The sequence below is a fragment of the Vicia villosa genome, linkage group LG1 (genome assembly GCF_029867415.1).
Source record: "Vicia villosa cultivar HV-30 ecotype Madison, WI linkage group LG1, Vvil1.0, whole genome shotgun sequence".
Classification (NCBI taxonomy): domain Eukaryota; kingdom Viridiplantae; phylum Streptophyta; class Magnoliopsida; order Fabales; family Fabaceae; genus Vicia; species Vicia villosa.
In genome coordinates this window covers 106,633,396-106,646,242 of record NC_081180.1, presented here as the reverse complement: position 1 = coordinate 106,646,242, position 12,847 = coordinate 106,633,396, and the positions used below count along the sequence as shown (strand labels likewise).

Here is a 12,847-nt window from a genome sequence, read left to right as displayed (position 1 = left end):
TGAGTGGGTATACCAACTGCGACGACTTCCTAGAACTATAGTAAGTGAGTTACCTACAAACTGCAAAACTTTGCTAGCATTATAGAAAGTTAATCATCTTCTACATAGGAAACGGCGAACCCTCGCTATTTCTAGCCAGGTTTATTCATCACGTTAGTCTCTTGGCAGTGATCTCTTCCAAAAATACAAAGGGTTTTACAACAAGGTTTTTCCAAGGGTTTCTCAATTGGGGTTGTTCATCACGTTAGTCCCTCGGCAGTGATCTTCTCCAAAACTTCATCAATAACAAACAAAGGTTTTATTTTTTCTAACATAACTAACAGTCATGCATCATTCAATTGCATACCTCATTCATACATAATGCATATTCATACATTGCTCTCATTTATTTTGAGAAGCTCACTGCATCATACATCACATGCATCATGACATTGCATAAAATTAAGGTTGCCTTTTTAGGCCATGCTACAATCAAAACACGTGGTTCCTTTCAAAAAGCATCTGCTTCACATTCTAAAAAAAAAGGGGGGGTATTTTCCCTGGATGGCATCTCTAAGCCCATCTCCCATGGAACTTCTTCCCAACAAGTGCAAATTTCAGGGCATTTAATATTCAATCCTCTTCTACCTTTAGATCACGATAGGCAGACGTGCCTATCTACCTCTTCAGGTTAAAGAAGATTGAACAGGGGCAGCTGTCATACCCCAAAATTTGCCCGATCAATTCTCGTCTAATAATTTATCAAGGGTATTAAAATTAAGAGTTATGAGGTTTAACATATCTATTGTTAAACCCACGCTCTTATAAAACTATTTTTATTTACTATTGGGGTGTAATTAGCAGGTATTTTGGGCCCAAAACCAGTCAGTCTATTTATCTTATCATAAGGGTTTTCATTTTATTAAATACTATTAAATATTATTACTGACTCTTATTAGAATTTTAGTATTATTAATTTTAATATTATTAGTATTAGGATTATTATTATTTAACTAATTATTATTATTATTTTATTATTATTAATTTCTAAAAATGACAAAATTTAGGTTTTTTTCTTTTGTGGATTTTAACCTAATTTTCTAACGCTATAAATAGGACCTTTGACAATCCTATCGGGGACCTTCCTTCACTTTGACGTATTTTTTTCACAAATTCACACATACCCAAAAACTACGCTTTTCACACAACTACGTCTTCTACGTTTTTTCTCTTTTCCCTTTGAGGGTTTGTCTTAGGGTTTGTCTTGAACATCCGTAACCCGCCATTGTCGATTAACTGACAAGAACTGACAAACCCTTTCCCCTTTCAAACGTAATTTTCAAACCACTCAAACACGATTTCAAATCATTCAAACTCAATCACAAACTCAAGCATTTTTTGCCGATGATTAATCTATGAGGCCTCCTTTTTGAAAACCTTTTTTTTCAAAACCTTTGCCAATGATTTAATATGAGGCCCCTTTTAAAAATCTTTGTTTTGGCCAATGATGAACATCTGAGGCTTCTGTTGAATTTTAATGTTTTTTATCTTTTAAAGGTTTTTGGCCAATGATGAACATCTGACGCTTCTGTTGAATTTTAATGTTTTTTTTATCTTTTAAAGGTTTTTGGCCAATGATGCATTGAGGTCGTATTTTGGTTTAGCCATGGTCATTGTTGTCTCAATCTGACAATGACCTTATCAAAACCTTTGAGGTTTTGCCCTCTTTGCCATACATGGTCTTTGGCCTATAGTCATTGTTGTCTCGATCTGACAATGACTCTATCAAAACCTTTAAGGTTTTGCCCTTTGGCCAAAGGTCTACCTTTTTTAATTTATTAGTCAACAATTGTCAAAACCTTTTTATAAAACCTAAAGGCTAAATGGGTCTCCTTGAGTACAAGGGAGGCAAAGGGTGTCTAACACCTTCCCTTTGCCTAATTAACCTACTTACCTAAAATCTTAATTTTTCTTTAATTTTAAAGTTTTACCCTTTTTCCTTCAAATAAAGGGTGGCGGCTCTAATTTTTAGGCAGGTTGCTACAATCAGAGGCACTAAAAGATGTTATTTATGGTATTCTTGATCGTCACACGTTATCTATTTCAAGGATACGAGGGCAAGGATATGATGGGGCTTCAAATATGAGAGGTGAGTTTAATGGTTTGCAAAGAAAGATTCTAGATGAAATCCCTTATGCTTTCTACGTCCATTGTTAAGCTCACTGTTTGCAATTGGTGGTTGTGTCTGTTGCTAGTAGTTGCTCATCTATTCATGATTTCTTTGAGTACATCTCTTTGATTGTAACCACAAAAAGTGCATCTTGCAAGATAAGGGATGCTATGACGGAGGCACAACACCAATATATTTTGAATAGACTTAAGAGGTGAGATATCTCAAGAAAAGGGCTTGCACCAATCATCTAGTCTCGCTAGACCCAGGGATACTAGATGGGGTTCACATTATACTACCTTGATTCGTTTGGATGAGATGTGGTCCTCCGTGTTAGAGGTGCTTAGTATTGTTGATGAAGATGGAGGTGGACCATCTCAAGCAGCAGGTTTGATAGAAAAATTGGAGAGCTTTAAATTTTCTTTCATTTTGAAGTTTATATTAAAGTTGTTTGGTATCACAAATAAACTTTCAAAAATCTTGCAAACAAAAGATATAAATATTGTGCATGCTATGGAATTAGTTGATGATGTTAAAGCTCGGTTGGCTACATTGAGAGAGAGAGAGAGTGGTTGGGATGATTTATTTATGTCCAAGAATTTTGTGTTGCTTAAATTATTCTGGTGCCAAATATGGATGAAGAAATACCGGTTCGGGGTCGTTCAAGAAGAGAAGGGAGGACTGTCACTAATCTTCACCATTATCGTGCAGAGATTTTTTATGTTTCTATTGACAAAATATGTATGGAGATGGATAACCGATTTAGTGAAGGAATTAACATTGTGCTGGATTACTTCTCATGTTTTGACCCCAAGAACACTTTTTCCAAGTTTGATGTTGATAAGCTTGTTTGTCTTGCTGATATTTATCATGCAGACTTTTCTAATGATGATCGTGGAACAATAAGGGAGCAACTTGAGACTTATGTACATCAAGTGAAAAGGCATGCTTCCTTTACTTCTTGTGAAGATGTTCAAAGTTTGGCTATGAAGATGGTTCAAATTGAGAAATATTTGGTATTTACATTGGTCTACAAACTCATTGAGTTGGCTTTGATATTGTCAGTGTCGACAGTATCCGTTGAAAGAGCTTTTTCAGCAATGAAGATTATCAAGTATAATTTGTGCAACAAGATCAACGATGTGTGGTTCAATGACTTGATGATATGTTACACTGAACGTGAGATATTCAAGTCACTTAAAAATGTTGATATTATTCGAACATTCACCGCAAAGAGGCCTCGGAGAGGGCATTTACCTACTAATTTTATTTAGCACACTATTTGCAGGTTAGGTTTCATCACTCTTATGTAGCACATTTTATGACTATTTATATATATAATGTCACATGTAAATCGCGGTTAAATTTTTTACCTAGACTACCTAAAATTCTTGGCTCCGCCACTGTGTGTCATTTTTATATATATATTAGAATTGCATGTTTGGGTCATTTTTATCGCTTTCTTAGAATCATATGATATTAGGTTTTTGCCTTGATAGCAATTTATTAATTAAGTGTAGGTTTTGTTAGAAATGACACTTCGAATAATTTTGTTTTGTATTAAGGCAAAAAATTATCGTACTAGAATCCATATTGTATTGATGTTATACATTTACACGTCTTGTGTAAATTTGTTAATAATACAATACATTAATTTTTTGTTCTTTTGGCTAGTTGTTTGATTCGATCTTTACCATATTATATACCGATTAAGGTGTTCTATGTATATATCGTTCGATAAGCATAATAATTTTATTTGCACATTGCTTCCGCCACACAAATTAATTTTTGTTTTTAAACTCTGACAAACTTTTCAAACTATTTGTTAATTGATAAATTTTATTTGACAGGTCTATTCACCCACCCTTTTTAGATCGATGCATTCTCGTATTCTCACCCAGCACGTTTCTCTATGGGGACCCCGCATGTGTATTTGCCTTGTGGGGGGGGGGCAAGGAGTGTTGAGAATCAAGTGTGAGGAAGAAGTTCCACATTGGTTAGAAAAGGGAAGAATGAACACTTTATAAGTGAGTGAACTCACACACCTATCACCTTAAGGTTTTAGGTGGACAAGTGGTGTGTCTCTCACAAAGTGTGTCCCAAGTTAAAATGCTCCTTCATTTAGGATTCCCCATGAGGATTCATCATAAGTAACTATATAACACCTCAATTTAAAAATGGGTTAATACCATTTTACCCCCCTGCCATATAGGTCTCTTCTGGTTTTGCCCCCTGTAAATTATTTTTTTTTTGAAAAACAACCCTGTCATTTCAAAATACTAACTTTTTAGCCCCTAAAGTCAAAATCCGCAGGAAAATCTGCAGGTTTCCTGCGGATTTTCTTTCGGATTTTCCTGCGGATTTTGACTTTAGGGGCTAAAATGTTAGTATTTTGAAATTACAAGGTTGTTTTTCAAAAAAAAAAATTACAGGGGGCAAAATCAGAAAAGACCTATATGGCAGGGGGTAAAATGGTATTAACCCTTTAAAAATTATGCTGCATATGTATTTATTTATGAATATTTTGTGATTTATTGTGTTTATTTGATTATTGGTGGGTGTGTAAGACTTTGAGTTAGAAAATATATTAGATTAAAATAATACTTTCATGTTGTTAATAATTAAAATTATTAGAAATATAGAATAAATTAGAGTGTGTAGAGATTTTAAGGGCATAAAGGTAATTGCATGAGAGTAATTGAGGGTATATGAGGAAAAGCATAGTAAGGGACAATCCATAATTGAAAAAGGGAAAAATAGGGAAAAAGAGACCATTATATGTTGTGCGTGAAAAGTTGGAGGAAAAAGAGAAAGATGTTAGGGCACAATGGTACTAAGGGAACGTCCATCCATAGAGAAAGAAGAACTAATTCTAGAGAAAATCTAAGGTGATATTGGGTAATGGTTCTCAATTATGATTGATATGAGGTAATAATAGATGTAGGGTTTTAGTTCTCTTGATTGATATTAATGTGTAATGAATATTGATGAAAATTGTGAAATCCCTAATGTTGATGTTCTGTGCATATGTCGTGTTGTAAAATCTTTGATTTTGTTCAAGTGGTCCATTCTTGTAGAGAAGCTAACTCTTGTGCGAATGCCCTAGCTAATATAGGATGTTTAGAAAATACTTATTAAGTCTATAAAGAAGCTTCTGCAACTTTGAATTTCGGCGGAGTTGGTGTTATTTCCTCTAGGGAGGTGTTTGTGTAATTGTTTTTATTTTTCGGACTTCGGCCCTTCATTTAAAAAAATGAAGAGATTATAACATAAAAAAATAAAAAAGGGAAATGCTAACGAGTGCCCTATGGGCACTGGTTAAGGATTCAAAATATAAAAAATATTCTATAAATAAATAAAATATTTTAGTTTACAATGCATCATTAACCAATGCCCCTGGAGCACTCGTTAGCATGACCCAATAAAAAATAATATAGAGAGATTGAAGATTCTTTTAAAGCCTTAATAAATGCAATAATGGAAAACTAAAAATATGCTTAATTAATTAAATGTCGTTTCATTTTTTGACAAAGAACTAATTTTTCTCAATTATATTTTTAATTAATATTATGTACATTAATTAGACAAAATTATTTATACTTTATATTAATAATTGGAAAATAAAATGGTAACCCAAATAAAAATTGTATTAATAACTTAAGAGTAATTAAATTTTTATATTTCTTCTTAATTTTATTTTATATTTTAATCATATCCAAAAACCTTAAAAATTTAAACTAATTTTAAGTTTTTTTATTAATAAGTTTACAAATAATTAAAAAAAACATGAAATTCTTTTTTTACTTAAAATAATCTTTATTTATTTCATGTTTAATACATGTCGTACGTTCTTTCATTTTCATACATTGGCCCATACTGTCTAGATTGGCCCATACTGAAAACAAGTCTGTCTAGATTGGCTCTCCTCGTGTTCCATGCGCTTATGACAGTAAAACTTCTTTTTTTTTAAAATGAAATAAAAAGATTTTACCATATAGTAAATAGTTTATTTTAAATGAAATGAAAACTTCATTTTTAAGTATAAATAAAAAAATAAATCTTTTAATCTAATGAAAAATAATATTTTATAAAATTTAGTTTCAACATAAAAACATAATTATTAAAAAACCATTCATATTTATTAAAAAATAATGCATCCTTATACAACTAACAAACTATTTTAATAAATTGTTTTTACAACTAACTAGATATTATTAACATAATATCTATTTTAATTTTAATCACAAATTATTTTAATTGAGAGACAAAAAATTTATTTTTAAATATAATTTTTTTTCCGTCTCACGGGTTCATTTTTCTTCTTCTTTTGGTATGATTATTTAATACAATTGAATTTATATGATTATTATTTATTTTACAATTAAGTACTCATTTTAAATTTACATGTGTATCTAAATATATTTTATATCGTATCAAATTGGATAATACTCAATAGAGGTGTAGACAATCAACTTTATATCTCATAGGTCACTATTGCGACAATTTTTGTTTTATTTTAATCGATAATTATCTTTCTTTAATTGAGAGTAGCAGTGAGAATAGGTCAGACCAACTAACAGGGACCTACAGCTTAACCTACACAGGTCTAGGCCAGACCATACTTTTTTTGTAAAGTAGAAAAAACTTAGGCTTTCTTATAGTCTATTTTGCTAAAAAAATTAGGCCACGAGTCATATAAAAAGTCTTTCAAACCTATCAGGTCGGTTTGTTTAAATAAAAAATGATTAGTTATATCGTATTTTACACTTTGAATTAAAATAGCAAAATAAAGCATAGTTATTTTGAAGAAATTATGAGAATAATTTGAAAAATCCTTATGAACAATGTTATAAGTTGTTGTCATAAGTTATTTCAATACGTTATCTTAAACAAAGAGTATCACAAAACCTGTGCTAATAGATAAACTCGAATGAGTCAATGGAAACAAACAGTTATGCTAGTTGATCTTTTAATTTATTAGTCTATTTTACATTAGTGAAATTTCTTATATACAAAAGTTCAAATAAAGTAGGTATTTAAGTAGGCTAGTAGGTCAATCAGGCATTCAAAAATCTAAACTCAGCCCTAAAAATAAGCATACGATAGACTATAGCCTATAGGCCAGACTTAGGTTTTGAAATTTTTAATATATCAGGCTCAGGCTTGGTAAAAGCTAACTCGGCCCAATCTATTTTCAACTCTAATTGAGAGACATTCTTTATTTCCAAATATAAAAAATTTCTGTTTTTTTTTTCTTTCTCCATGTCACAAATTTTTTTTTTAGAGTTACTTAATACAAATGAATTTATATGATCATTGTTAATTTACAATTAAGTAATTTATTTTAAATTTACATTTGTATTTAAATATATTTTATACTATATCAAATTGGATGATTGAGTTTGTATGATCATTATTTTCTTATAATTAAACAATTCATTTCAAATTGATATATATGTCTAAATATAAGCAAATAGATTTACTTATACAACGCATCTTACTAGTATGTTAGAAAAGTACTGTCTTAAGGAAACCTTACATAAAACACATCTCTCTTCTTTATTATTAGCATTTAAATTTCCTCCGCATGTTACATGCGCATATGTGACAACAAAACTTCATTTTTTAACTGAAATGAAAATAATTTAACATATAAATAAATATATTTCACTGATGGGCACAGATATCAAAATAAGTATTAATAATATTTAAATTAAAGATCTAAATATAAACACAATAATAGTAATAAATAATTGTTTTTAGATGTTAAGATAACATTACTCTTTCCAAGAGTTGTCAAATATTTTAAACTATATATGAACCATTCTCAAATATATCTCAAAAATAGTTCTTAATTTAAAAATTTAATAAATTGATTTAAAGCATACTCTGACCTAGTTTCTCTGACCTAGTTTCTGGCTTTACGCTAAAGAATCTTCACATTCATCCAACGCTATACATTAATATTTTTCATCTAGAAATTGTAAATGTTTGCGACATCCATGGTCTTTTAAAACAGATATGGAGATTGACTCCACAAACCGTTGTCTAAATAGACAACCAGAGAATTATTACTATGTGAAAATTTTACAACACATAGACTTCTCTACTCTCACCTCAATCTCCTAGTACACCCACACTCTTACAAAGCAAATATTTAAACTAAATCTCACAACACTCTAATACAAGAGCATAAGAGAACAAAGAAAACCAAATATAAGCTTAAAGTGCTTTTTTTTACTAGTGTATTTAAAAACAAAGAACTTAGGTCCAATATATAGCCTTGGTCTCCCCCTTGCTTCACCACACTAAGCAACGTGAGACTTCTCAAATAGCTACTTTTTAACTTTCTTCTTTATTTAAGAATTTAGGCAACATTAGACATACAATCAACCCCAACAATCTCCACCTTGATTGTAATGGTCTTCAATCTTCATTGTCTACACCGACAATCATAATTCTCATTGTCTCATAGAGCTTTAACTAAACAATTTCCCTAATTGTAACATTGACATCCATTTTGAACCTATGGTATCGAATAGTGACTCCAACCTACAATATGTTGCTCTCACCAATGCGATTATCGGTAGGTTTCTTATGCCTTTGAAGACAAAGTTCATTGATTCCATTAGATTTGTTGTCATGTGGCCCCATCGCTGACCTTGTCAAATGCCCAGGTCCACTTCTCCCCTTGAATATTATCAATCCACCTTAACGCATCCTAAGAGATTTCGTTGCCATGTGCATGAATATGTCCTACATGACGAACATATTTAACCGTATTTACGACATGCAGGTTTTGGTCATTTACTCAACATAACCAATTACCATGTTTATTATAAATTTATTCTCGCATTGGTGGAAAGATGGAGACCCGAAACACACAGGTTTCATCTTCCATGTGGCGAATGTATCGTCACCCTAGAGAATGTTGACATGTTATTGGTTCTACCTATCAATGGTAAGGTTGTTAATGGTCGAGTCAACCAAGACAACGCCATATGCGAAAAACTTTTGGGTGCCCCTTTATTTGAAGAAAGATCAAGGGGCCAAGGTATTAATCTCAAGTCCCTTAAACAACATTATTCAAGAATGATATTAACAGAAAATTCTACCGAGCAAGGAAAAATAATGAAAGCTCTGTGTTATATTATGATATTATTTAGTCACTTTTTACTATATTATTCAATTTACTTATTTTATATTATAAACAACGATATTTAATTTATATTCACTATTTTCGATAGAAGTGGTCCGTTCCAGAGATGAACTACAACAATACTCCTAGAAATACAATAGTAGTCTATCGAAATATTTTGGATCATATTGGACCCGATGAGGTATTACATATAGACACCTCATTAATTTAGTTTAATATTACCATGAAAATAGCTTATTTTTCCTCTGCATTTTGTCTGGAGGTCGTATCTAGGTCTCAACCATGAGATTAACCATGAGGATGCTGAAGTTTGGACTACAAAAACAACAACCATCAGGTTCACTACTATGGAGATGCACCAGAGTGACCGTGTGAAGTTGTAGTTCGACATTCAACAAGGTATCCCATATCCCCCAAAGTGTTTGGGAGAATGGCATCAATTAAGAGTAGATGACCAATGGAGATTTGATGATTTGATGATTTGAGAGACTTCTCTAGAGATGCATGTCGTTAATGGAGGTACCAACGTGAATTGGTCATAAATGAACCAATATTCCAGCATGATGTTAATTAGACCAACTCGCCATTATATGAACTGGTATCCATCGGTTTCAACAAATTTGTTTATGTATCCGAAGACCTATTTGGTCTACCTACGCCAAAGAGATTCATCATACGCTCAACAACCAACCCCACAATAATACCAAACCCAACAACATTGTCAACCCACTGAAAGCTAACAACCTTACACCACCACATCCACCCAAATGTACCAACAATTCATGCCACACACACAAACACAAAACCAAGAGCATGACCTGGAGCGCAACCAACAATATGTTGCCACCACATCTTACCACAACACCAATGACACATATGATACCTCCCCATCCTACCATAGTATCCAACCAATGTACAACCAAACATTACACCACCGAAGCACCCAACCATCGCATGTCCTTCAATCACCACAAGAACCATTGCTTTGTTTCCAAAATGATTCATTAACTCTATTATACAAACCACCCACCAACACGTAATCAACCAACACGACCCAACTTCGACAACATGGGCACCAATCTCTTTGGAAGCACCGAAAACTGGGAAGAAATGGTCAAAGAGTTGTATGATCCGACTGTTTTCCCGAGACCATCGCATTAAGCACATCTGCCTTAAACGAATCAGATCAGGCCTCAACACACCTCAGAAAAATCAGAATCAGAGGCTTCAAAGGCAAATACAGGGGCATTATTATTTTACCGGTGGGCATTTGGGTGGATGAGGGCGGTAAAATATATTCAATTCTTGTGTAATTTCTTTTTCTCTAGTAATATTATTAAGAAAAATGCTATATTAACACCAAATTTTTACACCTACATCGTATTTTACTATTCATAAATACGACGAAACGTCCAACTAACGTTACAATTATGTTAATGCAATATATAATTTGGTTAATTTGTTTTGACATTAAAATTCGATAAAATAAAATTGATTAATTAAGTATAACTAACGTTTACAATTTTGGTTAATGCAATATATAGTTTGGTTAATTTGTTTTGACATTAAAATTCGATAAAATAAAATTGATTAATTAAGTATAATAAACTGGTTAAGATATGTCATTATTTGGTTATTGAGCTTTTATATATATATATATATATATATATATATATATATATATATATATATATATATATATATATATATATATATATATATATATATATATATATATATATAAAGGAAAACAAAAAGAAGAAGAAAGTCAATATCCTCCAAAAATATGAAGGGGCAAACCCCAATCCATCAATAAGAAATGTACCTATATAAGAAGGCATATCTAATCTATTATTTATAAAGTTCTTCCTTAAATCTAAAGGAATAAAAATCAGTTATTGTTAATGAGATTTATAAAATAGATTAATATATATCATAAATTGTTTAATAAATTTTCAAATATAAAATCGTCTTAGTTAATAAAATAAAGTTGATTAATAAAATGTGAAAATTACTAAAGACATTTTATAATTTAATATCTAAAAATGTTTAATAAAATAGAAAAAGTGGTTAGTAAATTATAAAAATAAATAAGTGGTTAACATACATATGTGTGGTTAATGCAACGGTGAAATTAGTTAACAACATAATCTTATATTTATATTATAAAATAATTTTTTAAAAATATTTTCTTAATAATAATTTTTTTATTTTAAATAAAAAAACACTTTTCAACGTAGTGTTTAGTATAAATATTAATGTCATTTTTGGAGGTAGGTATATTCTTAATTATATGTGAGAGAAAAAGTAAACCCTGGTGCATATAAATATATGAGAAACCAAGGATCCTCATTCATTCCTACCTATCAAAATTTCACAGTACTTACAATAGCTTTTTATCGCACAAACCTTCCCACTCAGGAACTATTCTTCCTTGTTTCAGTCGTTTTTATTTTGTTAGCCACAAATATAAACTCAGTTCAAGCACTTTCCTTCAGTTTCACCAAATTCTCCCCTCGTAATCCTGCTATCACCCTCCAAGGCGATGCCCAGATTTTATCCAATGGTGTCTTGGCACTGACCAACAGTACACCACTTCCTCCATCTATAACTCTTCCAACTACCGGTCGTACCTTATATACAACACCCTTAACCCTTTGGGACAATGTTACTGGCAATGTGGCCAGCTTTGTCACTTCCTTTTCTTTCGCCATAGCCAACGCGGAAGGACGTTCCCCAACTGATGGACTAGTCTTTTTCATTGCACCAAAAGACACTGTGATTCCCGACAACTCAGACAGTTTATATCTTGGAGTAGTTGATAGTAAAACTTCAGTCAATCAATTTGTTGGTGTCGAGTTTGACCTTTATCCCAATTCTGTTGATCCCTATAACAGACATATTGGAATCGACATCAACTCCTTAATTTCCACCAAAACCGTGAAATGGAACTGGGTGAGTGGTTCATTGACTAAAGTAACTATAATCTATGACTCTCCTTCTAACGCATTGACTGTTGTTGTCACTTATGCAAATGGTAAAATTTCTACCATTTCACAAGCGGTTGATTTGAAAGCTGTGCTTCCCAACATTGTTAGGATTGGTTTTTCTGCTACTTCAATAAATGGTGCAGCACACAACATCCATTCATGGTCATTTAGATCAAACTTGGAAAAAACAACCAGCAGTGTCTCAGACATATGAATAATGTTGTTGCAAGCTATGCTAGCTAGCAGCTTGTGTGATTTTCTTTATTTTAAGCAGTATGTGTGACCTCTATGTACGTGTTTTCTTTTAAAATAAAGACCATGTTTCTATTAATGTTTCTTAATCTACCTTCTCCATTTTCTTTTGTCTTAATTAAGCAACTTGTCATCACTATTAAGGATCCAGGACCTTGAGTACTCAAGCTTGTAAATTAAGTTATATTACAGTTTTTATTTAATTAAATCAATTGACAAAAGATTTTTCAACAATAAAAGATCCTAACCCGAGAGGGTTGGTCTAGCGGTGGAGCTTGGGCCTCAAAGGCGTGAAGG

General features: G+C 31.8%; 2 protein-coding genes across 2 annotated transcripts; both read left to right on the top strand.

Moving 5' to 3' along the window:
• Positions 1-2,781: 2,781 nt before the first annotated feature.
• Positions 2,782-3,442, top strand: LOC131650914 (uncharacterized). Its single transcript, XM_058920615.1, has 3 exons — positions 2,782-3,127; positions 3,215-3,328; positions 3,438-3,442. The coding sequence occupies exons 1-3, from the start codon at positions 2,782-2,784 to the stop codon at positions 3,440-3,442; spliced, it is 465 nt and encodes a 154-aa protein (XP_058776598.1).
• Positions 3,443-11,619: 8,177 nt separating this feature from the next.
• Positions 11,620-12,629, top strand: LOC131613987 (non-seed lectin-like). Its single transcript, XM_058885620.1, has one exon. The coding sequence runs from the start codon at positions 11,640-11,642 to the stop codon at positions 12,510-12,512; it is 873 nt and encodes a 290-aa protein (XP_058741603.1). The 5' UTR covers positions 11,620-11,639; the 3' UTR covers positions 12,513-12,629.
• Positions 12,630-12,847: the final 218 nt, after the last annotated feature.